The 20443-nt window shown below is 57.1% G+C and overlaps 2 protein-coding genes across 2 annotated transcripts in view; one reads left to right on the plus strand and one right to left on the minus strand.

Annotated features, from left to right (window-relative positions):
• CABP7 (calcium binding protein 7) overlaps positions 1-1307 on the plus strand; it is a 6073-nt gene extending 4766 nt beyond the window's left edge. Inside the window, exon 4 of the mRNA XM_029964917.1 lies at positions 1293-1307. Coding sequence (XP_029820777.1) covers positions 1293-1307 — 15 coding nt within the window. The remainder of the gene's footprint in view (positions 1-1292) is intronic.
• Positions 1308-5262: 3955 nt separating this feature from the next.
• ZMAT5 (zinc finger matrin-type 5) lies at positions 5263-16053 on the minus strand. Its single transcript, XM_018085670.1, has 5 exons — positions 15801-16053; positions 15342-15404; positions 14824-14904; positions 8493-8604; positions 5263-5504 (listed from the first exon to the last, which is right to left on the minus strand). The coding sequence occupies exons 1-5, from the start codon at positions 15925-15927 to the stop codon at positions 5375-5377; spliced, it is 513 nt and encodes a 170-aa protein (XP_017941159.1). The 5' UTR covers positions 15928-16053; the 3' UTR covers positions 5263-5374.
• Positions 16054-20443: the final 4390 nt, after the last annotated feature.

Genomic DNA, 20443 nt, shown 5'->3' on the forward strand with positions numbered 1-20443 from the left:
GCCGGGGCGGTGCCATCGCATGGAGACTTCGGTAACGACCCCGCCGCCCCCCGAGCCCCCCTCGCCGGGCAAAAACCAACCCGTAAGTGCATGGAACGTGCATGGAGCCCCGTGTGCCCCCTCCCCGCGCCGGGGCCCGCGGCCCCCCCGCGGCGGATCCCGCCGGATACTCCGATCCAACGTTATAGCTCGTATTTATGGTAAACCAAATCATCCCCTAAGCAATACACGCGCCTGAGATGGTTCCTAGAGCCGGGAGCGTTTGCATGGACTTGGCTGCCAAGGGCTGGATTTCACCCCCCCTCCCTCAAAGCCCACCCCTGTCCCCCCTCCCTGTGCCGTGCCTCGATTTCCCCACCTGCCCAGTGCGGGACATTCCTGACCTCCTGCTTGATGCACTTTGAGCCGACCCCCGTTGGGAAGAGCCGGAGCGACCCCAGCCCGGGGAGCCCCGAGCCCCCCGAGCCCCCCCAGCCTGTATGTAGCACCCACCTGGGCACTGGACTGGTTCGGATTTGGGGCCGTTTCTCATTCTTTGGGGGGAGTTTTTGGGTTTTGGGGTGGGTTGGGGTTTTTTTTTCGTTCTTCCTGGTTGGTTGTTTCCGATCTGAAATAAAAGTGGGATTTCTGAAGCGCTCTGGGCTGTGGGGGCTCCTGGAGACACGGGGGGGATGGAGCAGAGTGGGGGTGGAGGGCCATGGGAGCACCCAGGGGTGATGCTGAGGGGGATGAGTCCTCCTGGGAAGGGAGAGGGTGGTGGGTGGGGGATCCGTGGCCTCCTGGCATCCCAAAGGGGCTGGAGCGTCCCCAAACCTGGGGGTAGCCAGGACCTGGCTCCTTCCTGACAGCTCCATGTCCCCCATCCCACTCCAGCTGTGGATCCTGCTGGGGGTCCTGCCCTTTCCCAGTGGATCTGGGTGGTTTTATCCCTGATATTTCATGTTGGCTTTGATGGATGTTTCGAGCCCATTTGCCTTGACAAGGAGGACAAGCTGAAGCCCCTTCCCAAAAATGCTTTCACCCAACTTCACAGTAATCCCAGGGGAACCAGGAGCTGGCTGGGGGGCTCAGAGAGGCTCTGTGGGGCCACCATCCCTGGGCTGGGCTGGGGATCCTGCCCCAAGGCTGGCAGGGAGGGAACACCCCGTTACCCCTCATTTCCACCACGGAGGGGCTTGGCCCTGGTGTGACCCCCCTGCACTGAGGGACATCGGGAACCACCACAGCCTCACACCTCCCTGTGCTGGGGGGGCCCATTCCCACCTAATGGATCCCCCTCTTTGCATTTTTAGTGGCGAAGAGATTAAAGGAATAAATAAAACCAGGGGAAGCGCTTGGGGCCGCGGGAGAATCGGGCAAAGCTGCTGCCCCTCCCCACGGGCAGTGCCAGGGGGTTCCTCCCATGGGAACGGGGCTGGAGGAGCCCATCCCAGGCCATCCCCACCTTCACATCCCTGGGACCCTGGCTGATCCCATGGGAAAACCCCTTTCCCTGCCCTGGCACAGGACTTCCCGCCCTGCAGCACGGCGGGAGGACACCCCGGTTTTGGGATGCCGGGAGGAATCGGCGGCGTTCTCATTGATTCGGGGGTTGGGTGGAGTTGGTTCTTTTTTTTTTAATCTTATATAATTTATCAAACAAATTGAAGCCAACGTCCAAAATGAGAATGCAAACGGGAGTTGCTCCACGCAATGAAAATCATTTCGCTGCCTCTGCGAAGTGGCGGAGAGGCTCCGTGTCCGTAATGAAATTTCATCCATCTCCCCACGGAAAGTTTGGATTTTTTTATGAAGTGGCATTTCCAAAGGAGCCACGTGGCCTCGGAGACATATGTGTATGTATATATATTTTTTTCTTTTCTTTTTTTTTAACCAGGTCTGTTACAGACACTGTGAACAAACAGAAGAGAAGCAAAAAGGAAACGAGGACAATTTAATTTGCCAGAAAATACAATGACATAAAAGAAACAAATTAGATAAAAGGAATGAGGCGATTTCCCCCCCCCTCCAGCTCAGCGTTTCAAAGCGGCCCAATTAATTTTAACGGGAATTGGGAGAACGGATTTCTTCAGGCAGGTTCGGGGACGGCAGATCCGGCTCCGGAGCAGGCGGGATGCGGGAGGGTCGGATCATGCGGCTGCTCTGGGATAATTCAATTCTGGGAGCGCCAGGAAAGGGGGAAAAAAAAAGGGAATGTGCCAGGAGGTGGGGCTGCCGCGGGCGAGGGGAGGTGGGAGGGAGCAGGACCTGTGCAGGGTCCCCGGACGCGGGGATCGAAGGAGCAAAAGTGGCAGCAAACCAGGAGGAGTGGCAGGGTGCGGTTCCATAGCACTGGGAAGCGTTTGGGATAGGAAGGGAAGAAGTTGGTAGTGGTTGTTTCTCTCTCTGGTGCTGCAAGGAGCGTGAGAAGGGCTCAGCTCTGTCCCTGTCTTGGTCCCACCCCCCCATCCCTGTTCCTGTCCTGTTCTCATCCCTGTCCCCATCTCCATTCCCAGTCCCACTCCCATCCTTATTTCCATTCTCCTCTCTGTCCCTTTCCCATCTCCCTATCCCGAGACCCATCCCATCCTCACCCTGTCCCCATCTCCATCACTATTCCTACCCCCATCCCTGTCCCATCCTCATCCCTGCCCCCATCTCCATCTCCACACCCATCTCATCCCTGTCCCATCCTCATCCCTGATTGCTCTCCATCCCCATTCCCATGCTTATTTCCATCCCTGTCCCCTCTCCCTTCCCCTGATCCCCGTCCCTGACCCCCCCTCTATCCCCATTCCTATTCTCATCCCTAGTCCCATTCCCATCCTTATTTCCATTCTGTCCCCATCCTCATCCCTATTTCCATCCCTGCCCCTGTCCTGCCCTCACCTCTGTCCCCATCCCGTCCCCATTCCCGCTCCCATTCCCGTCCCTCTCCCGGGAAGAGCTGCCAGAGGACACGGGCAGAGCCCAGCAGGGCTGTGCTTGGCCGGGGCCCAGCAGGGCCTCATTTCCCTAAAAGCTTCCCGATAAATTACTCCAGCTCCTGCTCCTGCAAAGGCACTTTGGCTCGTGCTCCACGATCGGGCAGCAGCTCCTCACCCCCACCCGGGGACGTGAGTCCATCCCTGCAGCATCCCTTGGGATCCAGCACTAGCCCTCCCTGGGGAAAGGAGCCGGGAGCCCCATCCTGTTCCTGTCCTCCTCCCAGGGTCTTTTTCCATGGATGAGCCCACAGGGGCCGTGTCCCATCCCGGTGGTGATCCATGGCACTGTCACATCTCCTGACACTGCTGTAACACCCCCAGAAACCTGCAATTTATGGTCCCCTCTGAGCCCCTGGGGGTTACACAGCTCTGTGAATCCCTGACATCCTGCAGGGAACGTTCAGCTCCATGGATCCATGACATCCTGCAGGGAATGCAGCCCACGGGCCACAGATCACACAAGCTTTTGTGGGAAAACCCCTGTTTTAATTAACCCCCCTGATCGGCCCCTCTCACTCCCCAGGACAGGCTGGAGCTCAGCAGGGAACGCTCCTGCTCTTGCCTTTCCAGTTTTATTGGGAATTTCTGCTCCAGGAGCAGCTCAGGCAGAGTGTGGAGAGGCTGTGGCTGTTGTGTTTTACAACAGAACCTTCATTTACAGTCGGGCTCCACAGCTCACCCAGGGAGCTGCCGGGAGCTCCAGCCTTTCCACCAGAGATGTGTCTCTCTACCAAATTTAAGCTGGATCTGGGGAGCAGTTTTGGAGCTGTGGAGTTTGGGAGTGTTGGGTAAAGCAACACCTCCTGGATCAGCTGGAAAGCCCACCAGGACTGGAGCACACGGAGCCTGGGGGGCTGATGGAAGCACAGCTCCAAACCCAGGTGAGGAGCAGGGGAGGATTTTGATGCTTGACTGGGAAACAAAATAGCCTGTGAGAGAGACAAGAGTGGGAGTTCCTTGATCCGTCAGTGCCGGTGGCCTCGCTGGGTGTCCATGTCCATGTCCCAGCTCCTGCTGCCACCAGCAGGAAGCCACTGTCCCCCTCCAGTCAGCAGAGCTTGAGGGGGACAGGCTGAGCCCCCCAGCATTCCCCAGCTCCTTGGGGTTCTCCCTCAAGCCAGGCTGGGGGTGCAGGGATGCACTTCCAAGCTTGGAGAGAGCAGGCACAGCTCATGCTCCCACTCTGGAGCACGCCGGCATCCCGCAGCTCCCGGGACTCCTCTGTGTTGGAGGTGCTCCAAGGGACCCTGATTCACCCCCAAATTCACTCCCAAGTGGATGTTTGTTACCTCCTGCACAGGGAAGTGAGGAAGGGACACGGGGTTGATCCCAGGCCCTGTGCTCCCGCTCTCCAGCAAGCCCAGGGCTCCTGCTGGAAGGATAGAAACACCTCTAGTTTGGCTCAGAGCTCCTCCAGGCTCCGGCCAAGGCTGTTTCCAGGCTTCTGTCACATCCAGTCCCTGCTCTGTCAGAGCTGGGTCCCAGGGGCTGACGCTCCCGTGACAATCTGCCATCGCATCCCGAGGCGGGAGCTCTGCCCTGCCCTGTGTCAGCGTGATCCAGGCGGGATTTGGCCACAGGCAGTTGGCTGCTGCCCCTGCTCTTCATGAATCTGGACCCACCAGCTCCGTGCCCGGCCAAACCTGGAATGCACTGGCAGCAGGCACAGCCCTCCTGGACAGCCCTGCTGCCAGAGAGCTGCATCCCGGGATGCTGCTGGACAGGATCCCCCCCACCCAGGGAAGCTGGAGCACCCACTTCCCTTGCTGAGAAAGCCAAGGGCCTCCCTCATCCACCCCTTTCCTGGTGAGGAGAGATAAGTTGGTGAAACTCTCCCTGTGGAGAAACCTGGGGATGTTTTCCCTCCCTGCCCCTTGCCCCCAGTACAGCAGGAGCAGGAGCAGGGCTGAGGGGGCTCCCCAGGCTCTTCACCAGGAGCTCCTGGACACAGGCAGCCTCACACCCGGAATTTATCAGGAACCAGCATAAGTCATAAACACCTGAGGAAATTAAACATCAATTCCAAAAGCCTGGTTGCAGCTCCCTTCTCCAGCCTGGATCACGGAGCCCAGCGTGGAGCTGGACTGAGAGCGGGCAGTGCAGACAGCAGCGCTCCAAGGGGATGGATCCTGCCCTGGGAAACAGGGAATGTCTGCTCCAGGTGACAGCAGACAGCCCCTGAGCAGGGCCGGAGCTCTGCTGAGCACGGATCCACATTCCAGAGGCAGGGAGACAACCTCGGAGCAGCTGAGCCCAGGGGAGGCTGTGGGAGAGCAGGAACACGACAGGCACAGGCTGCGAGGGAGGGGGAAGGGTTTTATTGGTCTAAAAGTGCAGATAAATAACTCCATCCCTTTCCCGGGGCACAGACAGGACTCCAGCCCCAGCCACGCTCCGGGGGTGCTCCCTTAGCCCCACTGCAGGGTGGGGGGCACTGGCCACCCCCCGGGCGGGGGGGCCTGCAGGGACGGGGGCAGCTCCTGCACCGGGGGCCAGCCCGGGGGGTACTGGAACGGCGCTGGTTTCTCGGGAAGAGCACTGTGAGGGGGAGATGGAAAGGGATGGGGTGAGAGGGGGGGTCTCAGTTGGGCAGCAAGGCCATGCTTGGGCTGGGCTTCCCCGAGCCCCCTCCAGTAGAGGAGGGGTTTGGTTATCACTAAGTGGGGATATTCCCATCCCCCCATCCCAAATCCATCCCCAGCCCATCCGAGCAGCCAGTGCTCCCTAAAGCAGTGCCTGCCAGTGGAAACTCAGGTGGGAGCACCGGGGGGGGTGAGCAGGCACAGCCCCCCGAGGGGCAGGGGCAGCAGGCACAGCCGGGTGCTGGGAGCAGGGCTGGCCCCGTCCCCTCCGCTCCCCACTCCTCCCACAGCTGAGCTGGGAGAGGAACAAACAGAACCAGCAGATGTTTCTTCCCAAGCAGCCCAAATCCCAGCCCAGCTGTGCACTTCCTAAAGGACAAGGACCCCTCGGAAATGGAGGAGCTGCCAAACCAATGGGGTGTTTTCACCCAAGGACCCTTCAGCAGAGGGAACAGGCCTCTCCTCCTCCGCCCCTCAGCCTGGGGAATCACTTTGTCCCTGCCTCTCTCCCTCAGGTTTACTGGTTGAGGCCCCTGCAAACACCACACTGGGCTGAAGTGCAAGAGCAAGAAGCATCACTTCGTCTCCAGCTTGACCCGGGCAGGTTTAAATTCATGGCAAACGTACCCTTTCCATTAATTCCTGAGTGCAGGAAGCTCATTTGTTCTCTCCCACAAGCCCTGACAGCAGCCTTGCAGCTTCTCAGGCCTCTGCCTCGGATCCTGATGAATCTTTTTAATTGTTATGCCAGGAGAAACCTAATCAAACTGTTTTACATAACTCCAGGGAGCAGCAGCACCCTCCCCTCCCTGCGGGCCGCTGCCCTGGCCCAGAGCCAGCTCCAGGAGCCGAGTGTTCTCCAGCCAACTAACACAGGGCAAAGTCACTCGGCTTAAGGTTTATCCCCGGGGTGGGGATTCTCCAGAGAATCCCCCGGATGAGACAGGACTGTGAGGACACACAGCAGCCCCTCGGGGAAGGGGTGTTTGGTGTCACAGCCCAGCCCTGTGGCTCAGGACAAGGGAATGCTGCAGGGTGGAACAGCACAGCCCTCACCTAACGAGCTGCTCCGTGAGCAGCAGCACTAATCAATAGGGAAGATGCTGCCTGGGTTCTCAATTCCCTGGGGCCTCATAAGCTACAAGTGCTATCAAAGGTTTGCCTACAGCTGGAGCTGTTGTCCCATGTGGATCCTCCAGTGTTGAGCAAGGTCAAGAGTATTTTCCTTAGAAGGTGTTAAGGGGATCCCTCCCCTTTGGCCTCTCCCAGGCTCATGAAACATGTGGTATCTCGGAGGCTTTGAGGCCTCAGACCCTCTTCTGATGGAAATCAGCAAGTTTTGTTTCTGATGGAAATCAACACTCTCTGTTTCCCTTGGAAATCAGGGTAAAAATCAATCCCACCCTGGCAGAGCTCTACTGCCAAGAGAACCATGGAATCACTGGCTGGTTGGGTGGGAAGGGATCTTAAAGCTCTTAAAGCTCATCTCCTTCCACCCCTGCCATGGGCAGGAACACCTTCCACTAGCCCAGGGTGCTCCAAGCCCCAGGAACTCCCCACAGCTCCACCCCAGCTCTCCAGAAAACAAAGGCACAGCCTGGCTTGGGAAACAGGCACCAGGTGGAGGATTCCAAATGGCTGGGACAGGAAAAGGTGGAAGGCAGTGGGGCAGCTCCCCATCCATGGACATTGCCTGCTAGTCCAGTATGGTGCAAAGGATCCTCACATTTCAGGAACCTCGAGGGCTGCAGGGGGGAGAGGGAGCTCCTTGTCCTTAAAAGTGCTTTCAGGAGGGACACAATGGACTGCCCAGGAACCAGGAGCACAGGGACCTGCTGGAAACAGGCCCTGGCAATGCAGAACAGCTTCTGTGGTAGACAAAGCAAAGCCCACGGGGGCTCAGAAGGAGAATGTGGGGCTGCAGAGCACAAGGGGAGAAGAGAGGTGACAGGGACAGGCACTGGAAAGGCTGGGTAGAGGAAGGGAAGTTTAAATAGTTGGTGTTTAGCTCCCATAGCAGATGGTTTCTGAGCCTGCAGGGACAGAGAGGCTGGGGAAAAAGCAACAACCCTGGAAATTCTGGGCATCTATGGAGGCTGCAGGGACCAAGTTCTGAAGCTCTAGACATTCCTCTGAGTATGATCCTCTGAGGAAATCCCTATGGGAACAGGGATGGCTATCTTCTGTAAGAGCTGATCCACCCCAAGATCCAGGGATTCATGGGCAGGACAAGCAGAGTGGGCAAATGAAGTGCAGGGGTTGGAATGTGGGCACCACTGCAGGACCAAGGGCAGCTGAGCTGAGGGACAGAACAATCACACAGCAACAAGCCCAGACAAGCAGCAGAACGAAGATCCTGCCCAGGCCAAACAGGGAGAGGACAGGAGCAAACAGAGAAAGAACAAAAGAGAGATTTGGCACGTGCCCAAATGTATCCCATTAAGCCTGCGGCACAGTCAGGTGAGCCGGGAAACAGCCAGCACGGAATCCAGTGGATACTGTGAGGAGGAGCCAGTTCCACCCTCCCCCTGGCAGGGAGGGCAGGCAGGGGTGGGGGAGCTGTCAACAGATGAGACCAGGCCCCTGCCACCCAACTCTGCATTAATAACTTGGCAGCACACTGGCATTGTCCTTGCAGGAGTGTCTGTGCACCCTGCAGACAGCACGGAGCACCCTTGGGTGTGGCTTGTTCCCAAGGCCTGGACTGTCCCCTGGCACGCAGGGACACGTGTGGACACGTCTCTGACACGGGCAGGCAGGGCTGGATCCACACACGTGCCCCTCATGTGTGCTGGAGGGGTGTTAAATGATCACTCCCATGGAGTTGGGATCTCTGATAACCCACACCTTCCCCCATCCCACTCCTGCTGTGGGATCCCCCCCTGCATCCTGAGGCACAGCAGCAGCAGCCAGAGCACACCTGGGTGACCCCAGACTCCTGTACCTGTTGCTCTGAGCCGCACTCAGTCTCTGGGCTCTCTTCTCCAGCCAGTCCTCGATGGTGCCAGGTGGGATATCTGCTCCCTCCAGCCGCAGCTCCTTCAGCCTCTTCTCCCCTGGTTGAGAGAGGGAGACATCAGGGAGAGCTGGATCAGAGGGAGGGCCAGGAGACCACCAGACCCTGGTGCTGCAGTCCTTTCACTCCAATAAACCTGCTGCTCATTACCCTGCACGGTTTCCTGTGCTGGAGAGAGTGTGGAACAGCAGCAGTCCCTCCTCCTCCTCTGCCCTCCTGCCATCTGATGCTTGGAGTCATCCCTGGTGACAGCTCCAGCCAGGCAGAGCCAGGGACAAGGGCTAAGCCAGCACAGTGGCACTGAGTGACATCTCCCCCCGGGGCAGATCATCCTCATCCTCGCCTCAAACAGCCTGGGCTGGCCCCGAGCCTGGAGCTTCTCCCAGAGACGTGTCCCTCCAGCTGGCAGGAGGGACTGTGCCACCTCTGCCCCATCAGGTGGGAGTGACAGGGACATGTGTCCGGGTCACTGCAGCCCTGGCAGGCCAGGAGAGTCTGGGAGGTTCTGGGAGCAGTTACAGCCGGCACAGGGATGTCAGAGCTGCTGTCAGAGCTGCTGGCAGGGCTGGCCACGGTGCCCGCTGTGACACGTGCCCAGCCCTGCAGAGCCTGGGCTGGAGCTGCCACCAGCACGGGGGCAGAGCCAGGGCACAGGGAGCCAAGGGACCAGCTCCTGCACTTGGAGCACGGAAAGCTTTGAGTGGGAAGGGACCTTAAAGCTCATTCCATTCCACCCCCTGCCATGGGCAGGGACACCTCCCACTAGCCCAGGTTGCTCCAAGCCCCATCCAACCTGGCCTTGGACACTTCCAGGGATCCAGGGGCAGCCACAGCTTCTCCTGGGCAACCTGTGCCAGGGCCTCCCCACCCTCACAGGGAAGGATTCCCTCCTGACATTGAACCTAAATTCCCCCCCTTTCAGTTTGAACCCATTACTCCTTGTCTTATATTTCTCATGCAAGTTAGGAATGAGGAAGGAAAACAGCAGGAAACCTCTGCTGCCCAGTGAGGGTCCTTCCAACATTTCAACCCCTCCAGCATCCTGGGGGGGTTGTGTGGGGCAGATACCTGCAGACAAACCTGTCCTGCAGACACTCTGTCCTCCCCGGGCAGGAGGGCACGGAGCCAGCAGGGCAGCCCAGTGCTCACCAGTCCCTCTCACTGGGCACAACTCCAGGGGTGCCCAGTTAGCAGAACTGCCCAGTGTTCCCAGCAGCAGGGAGGGAGCTGGCAGAGAACAGGGTCTAGCAGGAGTCCTTGACACTGTGGCTGCCACAGCCACGCTGCTGCCAGCACGACAGGCGGGGCGGGACGAGGAGCCGCTCCCAGCGATCACATCTCCAGCCTGGTGGAAACCTCCCCCTAACACAGCAGGGAACGTGACCCTCGGAAACCAAACGCTGCTGACAGCAAAAGGGAAGCAGAGGCAGCTGTGTGTCACTGCCCTCTGCCCTGCTCACCCAGCCCAGCGGGGGATCCCTGATCCCATTTAGGGATCAGCCAGCCTGGCAGAGCCAGCTGCAGCCGTGCCCCCCAGGAGCCCCCTCCACACCCACCCACCATATGTCACACGTTTAAGGAAAACATTACACCTTTCCAGACAGGGTGTGAAATTAATACTGCTTGGGCAGAGTGAAGGATCACTTCATCCTCGTGCTGGCAACCAATTATTCATCTGCCTGTTGAATATTAATAAGGATGGCAGGAATGTGCTACACAATGAGCAGCCGGAGATGGATAATTTGTCATCCAGCCTTTTCATCTGGTGCTGCTGGGAGGGCGACGATGTGCTTGGTGCCACCACAGACAGCCCGCTGTGGGCCTGATGTCCAGGTGCTGCTCTGCAACCTGCTGATAAGGCTGGAGACGGGGCTGTTCCAGGCTCCTACAGCTGTTCCCAAGGATCAGAGCCCCAACAGAACTACCTGGGGTGAGCCCAGCCACCCGGCCAGGTGGGGAAGGGGGAGCCAGGAAGCTCAGTCTGGGGAGCTGGGCACTGCTCAGACTCAGGGTACCCAGGTTCAGCTCCCAGGTTAGACTTCCCTGGCAACCTTAACCACCTTACTTCCCTTTGTTCCAGCTGTCTCCATCTCCTGAGCACCTGGGCACATCCCACCTTGGCAAGGGGACCAGCAGCAGCTGTGACGAGGCAGGGAAGAAAATCGTGGAGAGAAACCTCTCCCACTTCTTCCTACCACTAAGATTTCCTCTTCATCCAGCTCCAGAGCCCAACACAGAACACACCATAAGCAGATGAAGCCTCTCTGTTCAGAGCAGGGAGCCTGAGCACCACACCAGGAACTGGTGGGAGTCCAGGGACTTGAGCAGCCACCACTTACAGCCCCATCCAGAAGAGTTCACTGCATGCAGAGGGACCACTCCAGGCTCACACTGGGATAAATGAGGCCCCAGGTGTCCCCCTTAGAAAGATATCCAGCTGGCTCCCTGTTCTCACTGCTCTCTGAGTTACTGCTCCAGAGCATTCCAACCCTCGGGCTCAGAAACGGGCAGCAGGGACAGGCAACTCTCCTGCCTTGATGCATGTCCATCAAAAAGGTCAATCTTTGATCTCATCTTCCTCTGGAGCACACACATCCCATCCAAGGACTACCAAATGAGATTGGAAACACCCCCTGAATGCCAACAGGTATTCCAAGAAGTAGCTCTGAAGGGCCTTTACCAGCCCTTCCTCCCCACAGGTGGCCAGGCTGCAGCGGGTGTGAAGGTGCTTCCCCTCCTCCTCACAGTGGTGTTTGTTTCACAGTCTAATTACAGCCAATTAACAGAGTGTCTGTACTGGTGAAGCACCTCTAATGATGCCAGAGTGGGAGCCCACATTTACCTTCCCTTCCCATGCAACTTTTCCCAGGGGTTCTCTTCATCTCTGTCCAAGAGATGGAACCTCCAGGACGGGCGGGTCACCCAGCAAAGGGATGCTCATGAAATCCTTCAGCTGCCTCCCTGGGGGGGTCATGTGGGACCCCAAACTCCTCCAGAGCACATGAACAGCACCAGACTGTGGCTGAGAGATGAGGCTGATGAATCCCTGCACCAGGAGCAGCAGAACAAGTTACCACTCCCAGCCGACTGTGAGCCCTTCTCCTGCTCACCGCCCAGTTAAACCAGTCGGCTCCAGCCACCCCAGCAGGGTCCCTCATGTCCTTCCAATCTCATGGATACACCAGAAACACTCCCCCAGCTGTGCCCTGGCCCTCCCCTCACAGCCCTGCCTGGCTGGAGCTCATCAGAGCCCGGGCTGGGTTGATCCCACCTGCACCACGGACACGGATTAGGGGCAGCCAATAACTCTGAGCAAGAAGATGGCAATTTGACAGTGACTTTTTCTGACATGACTGTACTTAAAATGACAGCCTGGAAGTGTCTGGCTGATGAATGATGCAGCAGGCTAATGCTTTGATGCAGGAACAGCTGGGAATATCGCTCCCTCCCTGCCAAAGGTGTAAACTGTTGCTTCTTGATGAGGCTATTCTACAGGGTGCAGAGATGCTGCAGCCAAAGTAGGCCACGCTCCAAGCTGTTCTAGAACAGGGAATTGTCCAGAAATTTTCCTACCTAACCCACAAGACTTACACAAACAACAGGGTTGAAGTCCCTGCATTAAAAAGGCCAAATGTTAAGGACAATGTAATGTTTCCTTTGGCTGTGATAAAAGTGCCTTGTTAGCGAGCTACCAACACCAAACACTCTGAGGGGACTCAGGGGCAGGTTCAATATTTACATGACAAAAAAAGTGTCATCACGGTTTAGCAGTGTTAGAAAAAAGTCAGAGGAGGCTTTGCCTGCACCAGAGCTGAGGAAAGGGGGGTTAAGCAGCATTGTGGACCCACCAGGAGACTGTCCCCTTTATCCCACCAGCCTGGTCACCTCTGGCACGGTCACACAAGGTGGGGAGGCTCTGGAGCTTCCAGTCTCTCTGCTCATCTCAAATCCCCAACCACCCCCGGCTCCAAGCCTGTCAAAATCTCCCATCCAGGAAATCTCCGTGGACACTGACAGCCTGATCCAGAGCACTGCTCCAGCCCACGCTGAGGCATCCTGCTGGCTGCAGCCTGGCATGGCTCGTGGCACAGAAACCCCAGGAGTGGGTGGGAATGCAAATGGGACCTTCCTGATGGAGGATCAGGTCTCCTGTGTGTGTAACACAACCTGCCACACACGAGCCTGCCTTCAACCCAGCACCTGAGACAGGGATGCCTCGGCTGAGACGTCCCCACATCACACCAACAGCGGCTGATCCCTCCACCCACTGTCCCTGGAAAGGGCTGTACCTCTCCTCCACCGAGTCCTGCTGAGCCTGTCACTCCACCAAACCCCTCCAAGCTCTCTGATCCCAGAGAGGGTCTGTGTGATGCTCTTCTCACACAGGATTCTCATAGAGCCACACACACGAGAGGTGAGGACTGAACTGCCCAACCAGGCACTCCCCGGCCGGCGCTGCTTCAGGGCTAATTGGTAAATGAAATGTTTCACTCCTAACACAAATACAAGGTTTCCAAGGAATCCCCCCGGACGCGGCTCTCGGCAGCCAATCCAGCGCTCCGAGCCGACCCGTTTGACCGCAGTCAATATTCAATAAGCAGGGTAATCGGCGGGGGAAGCTGCCCGAGCGCACAGGAGCTGACAGCCTTGCCCGGCAGCTCCGCTCCGCTCCAAGGAGCTCCCGCTTCCCCCGCAGGCACAGCCGGCACCGACTGGGAACGCCGCAGGTTCCGACACCCTGTGCCGCCCCCGGGGCCCGGCAGGGAGCGGGCAGGGAGAGGGGTCGGGCTGCACTGGAGGCACTGGAGCACTCCGTCCCCGCGGAGGTTTGTCCAATTCCAGGGTGGATCAGAGATCGACCCGGAGTCAGCCCGGGCAGTCACACACTGACTCGGCACGGAGAGCGCTGGGGCAGCTCCGTGGTGCCTTCCCCGAGCTCTGCCTCCCCAGATCGGATCCCGCAGGGGGCCGGGAGAGGCTCTAACCCACCCCCCCAACATCTCCCATCTCACACACACACTTCCAACTTCAGCCTGGCTTTTCCAGACTATTGGCAACCCAACAGCTGGTTCCAGGGAGCAGGGTGGGCACGAGGGCTGCTCCAAGCTGGGCTGCACTGGGAGCAGGTGGAGGAGGACTGCGAGGCCATGTCTGGGTGCTGTGCCCAGTGCTGGGCTCCCTGTACTGGACATACTGGAGGGAATCCATCAAAGGCAAGAGACAATGGGCACAACCCAAAATACAGGAATTTCTGTAAGGAATTTCCATTTAAGTATTTAAAAAAATACACATTTTTTATTGTGAACATAGTCAAACACTGGCTCAGGTTGCCCACACGGACTGCAGAGTTTCCAGCCTTGGGGATATTCAAAACACAACTGAAGTGCTCCTGAGCACCCTGCTTGGAGCAAGGGCAGGTTGGGATCAGCTGATCTCCAGTGGAGATCTCAACCATTCCACAAGTTCTCACCAACACCTCACTCACACTCCCTGGAAGTGTCCAAGGCCAGGTTGGATGGGGCTTGGAGCAGCCTGGGCTAGTGGAAGGTGTCCTTGCCCATGGCAGGGGGTGGAACTGCATGGGCTTTAAGGTCCCTTCCAGCCCACACCATTCCATGATTCTGTGATTTTCTCCAACCACTATGGAGAAAACAGAGCTGTCACCCCTTTTAGGGAAACGAGGTGGTAGTCCCAGAATGAGAAAGTTCAGAAGTTCTCTGGAGACTCCCAGCAGGGAGCAGGTGTCACCCCCCCTCTGCCCACACCTCAGTTCCACCAAAGCCACGCGAGCAGAGGCCATTCCTGGATCCAAGACCCCCTGTCCTCTCCTCAGCACAGCCCCACAGCAGGCCAGCTCTTCCCACAGGTGGAGGCAGCAGCTCCCTGGTAGTGGCAGAGAGGTGGGGGGAAATCCAATCCATAAATTTTAGGGGAAGTGATGTACCAGTGCCCTCTGCTGCTGACAGTTTTTATTCCCTGACTGAGTAAAACCCCGAGGGCTCACAAAGCCCACTCCAGACTCTTGCTGCCAAGTGGTAACAGCACAGCCCAGTTCCAGGTTTGTGTCTGTGCCAGCAGCTCCAGAGCAGGGAGCACATGACAAACAGCAGCATTCCAGGGCTCCAGGCTCACACAGCACTGGCAGGTACGAGGGATCTGTGCTCTGCTGGCTCCCTGCAGGATCAGAGCCTGCACAACCCCCCTGCAGCAACTGCCCCTCCAAGGAGACCCCTGGACGTTTCCTCTTGGGAGGACTCACCTTGAACTTGAGCACTCAGCTTCTCCAGGTCCTGCTCTGTCATGTGGGAAAATCTGCAGTTGGACCCAAAATCACACTGTCCTGGAACAAATGGGGAGATTTGGAAATTCAAATTTCAATTTCAAAATCCACCAGGTTAGATATCAGGAAAAAAAATTTTCATGGAAGGGGTTGTAAAGCATTGGAATGGAGGAGTCACCACCCCTGGAAGTGTTTAAAAACCACACTTGTGGATGTGGCACTTGAAGACGTGGTTTAAGGGTGAGCATGGTGGTGCTGGGTTGATGGGTGCACTTGGTGATGTTAAAGGTCTTTTCCAAACTCGGAAAAGCCAAGGAGCTCTGTGAGACCTGCCCACAGGAGATCCTGCCTTGTGCAGGCAAACCCAAGCTCCACTTCCATCACCCCTCCCAGCCAGATGCTGGACACACAGGCCCAAGCCCCTCACTCCAGCCTTGGGCTGGCTCTCCAAGGAGCTCTGGAGCTCAGGGACTTATTTGCACCTCAGAACTCCTCACCTGTCTGCAGGAACTTCCGACAGGGTTTCTTGGTTTGCTCCTCCTGCAGGATAGCGGCGGCATCTGGGGAGAACACGGGTGAGAGCACGTAAAGACCCCGTGCCCTGTCCCAAACAGCTCAGGAACCACAAGGAAGCACAGGAACACACAGGCAATGGTCTCACAGCCAGCTGAACCCACACTCAGTCTTTGCTACAGCCAGAACGCACTGCCCTGCTCCCTTCTCAGCCCCTGGATGCACATTCCCACAGCATTCCTCAGGTGGCACTGACAAGTGAGACAAGTCAGAGCCTGTCTCTGTTTTGCCTCTGCGACTCTTGATGCAAGAGCATCAGGGCACACAGACTCACCAGTGTGTATAAACCACCAGTGCTGATTTATCTTCTATTCCCACTGCCCCACCTCATCCATCCCCTCCCAGCCCCAGGAAGGGAGTGGCAGACAGCTGGGAGCACCCACCTCGGAATAAGTCGTACCAGACTCTCTTAGCCCGGAGATGCTGCACTCCATTGAGGTGTTTCTTCCTGTTGTGCAGGTTGTCCTGGAAGGACCTGTCACAGTAGTCACAGAAGTACCTTTTCCCCATCTCTGTCCTGGCAGAGCAGCCTCAGCACGGCCTGGGAACCATCAGGCAGCTCCTCGGCACCCAGCCATGGAACGGAGGATCCAGGATTTACAGCGCCTGCTTCCAAAGGAGGAGAACTCAAATCACTCGGGCTTGGCAGACAGAGGGAGAGGTGAGACCCAACAGTTTATATCCTTGTCCATCACAGCCTGCTGGGGCAGGATCTGCTGCCTGCACATGGGAGACAAGGCTTGGATCTGCATTTATCTCTGTCACAAAGCAGCAACAGCTCTGCTGGAAGAACTCTCCTTCCCTGTGTCCAGATCACACAAAACAGAGATCCAGAGAGCCAAAGGCTCCAGGGAAGGTGCACCAGAAACCATCCAGGGTGCAAACAGGAGGAGCTGGAGGTCCTGGGGACCTTGAACCACAATCTCCACGAGCTGCCATATAGGAGGAAGGAAATTCCCTCGTGTCCACCTCGGCAAGGAAAGGAAGGAACTCAGCAAAGACACTTGTTTTATCCTCAAAGATAAAACAAAAGCTGATCTCACCCGTCCTGCAGGTGGGAAGCTGCACTGCAAACACTACAGGACATAACATTGCCTTCAGCCCACCCAGACACCCCTTCTGTCCTGCACATCACGGCCTGCTCCCCTCACCCTCCCCAGCCTGTGGCACCAAGGTGTGTCTGCCCCGAGCACACCACTAAGGTCACACCAGCCCTACAGCCAGGAAAAAAGAACCCCAACTCCACAGCCACTGAAAACAACCTGCAGATTCCTGGTCCTTCTCCCCCAGGGAAGAGGGAAGCATATCACACATGTAGGTGTAGCCTGGAGACTCTGACGAGGAGAACTGAGGAGAGACAGGACAGAATTTGGGAGCTCCCATCCATGCTCCTGGTGAGGTCAGCCTGTGTTTTACCTTTGAGGCACCCATCCCATGGGATATCCCTGCTGGAGGTGCCACAGACACCCTGAAGGAGCTGCAAGTTCCCTCCTGCGGGATATGAAGGTACCTGATGAAAGCCAAAGATGGATGGACTGGGAGATAAACTCCAAAAGCAACTCTCCACGTTTTGACACCTTGACAGCCAAATGCATTTAAAAAATGGCACGGAGAGCAGCGCAAGAAATAAAGATTTTCTAAATAAAACAGGGCCAGAATCAATCACAGCCTCCCAGATGATTCCTCAGGCTCAACAGGAAGAGCAGAGCTCCAGGCAACCCCTCAGAGCCCGGTGTGCCGAGCTCAGGTGGGGCTGCCAAGCCTTCTGCCTGCCATCCACCCATCCACCCATCCATCCATCCATCCATCCAGGCACCACACTCCTTTCCCTCCCCTGCTCCCCAGAACTGCTGCTTCAAAGTCAAATTGCTGGAAATCTCTGAGGCCTCAGACCACAAGTGAAGCTGCCTCCAGCTGCATTTGATGGAATAATTTTCTGATTGTTTTGAGTCGGCTTGAAAACCTCCACACTGAAGGTGAAACACTCAGAGACTCCAACGGGACTGGAAACCTCGTTGGTTTAAGGTCCTTTCCTTGGTGGGTGAGGGGCTGGACCTGCCCCAGCACCCAGAACCCCCCCTGTGCCCTGGGCTGATCCCCCAGCGTGGGCAGCAGGGCAGGGGGGATTCTGCCCCTCTGCCCCCTCGGGTGAGACCCCCCTGCAGAGCTGCCTCCAGCCCTGGGAACAGCACAGGGAGGACGTGGAGCTGCTGGAGAGAGTCCAGAGGAGGCCCCGGAGATGCTGCCAGGGCTGGAGCCCCTCTGCTCTGGAGCCAGGCTGGGAGAGCTGGGGGGGTTCCCCTGGAGAAGAGAAGGCTCCAGGGAGAGCTGAGAGCCCCTGGCAGGGCCTGAAGGGGCTCCAGGAGAGCTGGAGAGGGACTGGGGACAAGGGATGGAGGGACAGGACACAGGGAATGGCTTCCCACTGCCAGAGGGCAGGGCTAGATGGGATATTGGGAAGGAATTCCTGGCTGGGAGGGTGGGGAGGCCCTGGCACAGGTTGCCCAGAGAAGCTGTGGCTGCCCCTGGATCCCTGGAAGTGTCCAAGGCCAGGTTGGATGGGCTTGGACAACCTGGGCTGGTGGAAGGTGTCCCTGCCCATGGCAGGGGGTGGAATGGATGAGCTTTAACATCCCTTCCAACCCAAACCATTCCATGATTCTCCAGGTGAAATATCTTGTTGGTGGTGGTCAAACTTGATCCACAAACCTGGCTCCTGCATGGAATGTGTAACAGCTCCATAGGGCTTGAGGTCTGAAACTGTCCTGCTGCAGCCCAAGTGCTGTTTAATGAACAGGGATCCATAAATTCCCTCATCCTTCACTGGATCATCCCAGAGTTTTCCAGCCAGCTTTGCTGCACTGTGGTGGGGCTGCTGGAATCCAAAGGGAACATATCTGGCCCACTGGCAGGCTCTGCTTTTGAGTACCGAAAAATCCCTCTTTCACATCTCATTCCATAGTCTCCCAAAGTTCCTGGTGACATAAAAAGCTCCCTGTCTCGGCTCTGGCTCCTGCACTCCATCTCTGCAGAAGCAGAGATGCTGCAAACAGGGAAAACAAATGAGATTCTGCAGTGGTCCCACACAAGTTTCCAGAGCTCTCCCAGGGAATTGTGCCTGCGGAAGCCCAGCAGCAGCCAGCCTTTGAAATTGGGTTTCAAACTTTCCCTTTCATCACCCCGACAGCAATAATTGCAGAAGCTCCTTCCCCCTCCTCCCCCCCCCCAAGAAAACAAGGCAGAAAGCTCCTACAGATTCCAGGCAGATCCCACAGCTGCCTGCTCCCAAATTCTCCAAGCAATTCCCATTGTAGGGGACGAAGGAATGAGCAAAGCCATTAGAGGAGCATCGGGTTCTCACCGAGACTGCCCCTCCAGTGATCACACCCAACACTTATTCCCATCTTTTTAAGGATCCCACTGCATGGAATCTGGCTGGATTCTGCCAGCTCTCTGCAGCACCGGCGCTCGGCGGGTCCGGAGGAATCAAAGCTGCTTCTGAGCAGCACCAGCCTATTTCCATCTCCCCAAACGGCTCCAGCCATAAACAAAGAGCATTATTCAGCTGTGAACAGAGATGGTTCCTAATTAAATCCATCCTGGCCATTATGAAATAAAGTAAATGTAGCTGCCCTGTAAAGCACAGCCCCAGCTTGGCCGTTTCCTTTCAACATCTCCAGGCCCTGATTTGCAACTGAAGTGAGGAGCTGAGACCCCCGGACCCTCCACAGCCACAAACGCTTCCAGACAGGCCCTAGGCCAGCTGGAAAGAGTCCCTGAAGAAAGGCAAACACAAAAAAACCCCACGGGGGCTTTGTCCTGTATAAAAGTATAACACAACTCCTGCTGTGCCTCCTGGAGCACTGAGGCACCTCCCAGGTGTGGCACAGCCAGTGAGGGGCTTGGGACCAGTCCAACTGAGATCTCCCGTGCACCATCCCGCGTTTCCCCTTCTCCAGCTGCTGCCAAAACACTCCACGTTGCTCTGAGCCAGCTACAGATTTTATCCAGGACTCTTGGGGGGTGTCTCACCGGGCAGGGGGAGGAAGGTGACCCTGAAATGGGCACACACGGACTCGTCTGTGCCTGGGTGGAACCCCAAGAGCTGCTGCTGGGCCCTGACCTCAATTTCCTGCCTTCTCACAGCCCAGGCCTGGGGCCATTCCAGCCACTTTGGATATCCAGGCAGATGTGAAGTTAATTAAATCCAAGTGTCAAGCTTATGACACTCAGCTGCCAATTGAAATGGGCTCAGATCTGCAGGGAGCCTTGGGCTGGCAGCAGAGTCTGCTGGCACCTTCCAGTGACAGAGGGACAGGTCCTGCTTTCCATTTACCTCGAGTAAATCATGGAATCATGGAGTGATTTGGGTGGGAAGGGACCTTAAAGCCACCCCCTGCCATGGGCAGGGACACCTCCCACTAGCCCAGGTTGCTCCAAGCCCCGTCCAACCTGGCCTTGGACACTTGCAGGGATCCAGGGGCAGCCACAGCTTCTCTGGGAATTCAATTCCAGCCCTTCCCCACCTCACAGGGAGGAATTCCTTCCCAGTATCTCACCTAACCCTGCCCTCTGGCAGTGGGAAGCCACTCGCCCTTGTCCTGCTGTGGAATCATCAGGGAATGGGTTGGGTTGGAAGCACTTCAAAGCCCATCTCATTCCACCCCCTTCCATGGGCAGGGACACCTTCCTCTGGAAATCCAGGGCTCCACTTGGGATTAACACCAGCCTGACCACACACAAACCTGCCCAGTGGCAGCAATTCATGGGCTGTTGGGGAGATTTGCCTCAGATAATCCTGAGCAGTTAAATTTGAAAAATAACAACTGAGCTTTTCCAACCTCTGCTCTGTGTGAGCAGAGACAGGACCCAGGGAATGGCCTAGAGCTGTGTCAGGGCAGGCTCAGGTTGGATCTCAGGGAAAGGTTCTTCCCCCAGAGGCTGGTTGGGCACTGACCAGGCTCCCCAGGGCAGTGGGCACAGCCCCAAGGCTGCCAGAGCCCTCCAAGGAGGGTTTGGACAACGC

Source organism: Manacus vitellinus, unplaced genomic scaffold (assembly GCF_001715985.3).
Source record: "Manacus vitellinus isolate BGI_N305 unplaced genomic scaffold, ASM171598v3 scaffold_84_pilon, whole genome shotgun sequence".
In the NCBI taxonomy this organism is placed as follows: domain Eukaryota; kingdom Metazoa; phylum Chordata; class Aves; order Passeriformes; family Pipridae; genus Manacus; species Manacus vitellinus.

Bases quoted from the DNA above. Each gene is read 5' to 3' on its own strand.
- ZMAT5 (XM_018085670.1), bottom strand. From the start codon at position 15,927: ATGGGGAAAAGGTACTTCTGTGACTACTGTGACAGGTCCTTCCAGGAC. The intron at 14,905-15,341 runs GTGAGGAGTTCT...CATTTGTTCCAG, and splicing joins TCGGAAGTTCCTGCAGACAG to GACAGTGTGATTTTGGGTCC. The intron at 8,605-14,823 runs GTGAGTCCTCCC...TCTCTCAACCAG, and splicing joins GCTGAGTGCTCAAGTTCAAG to GGGAGAAGAGGCTGAAGGAG.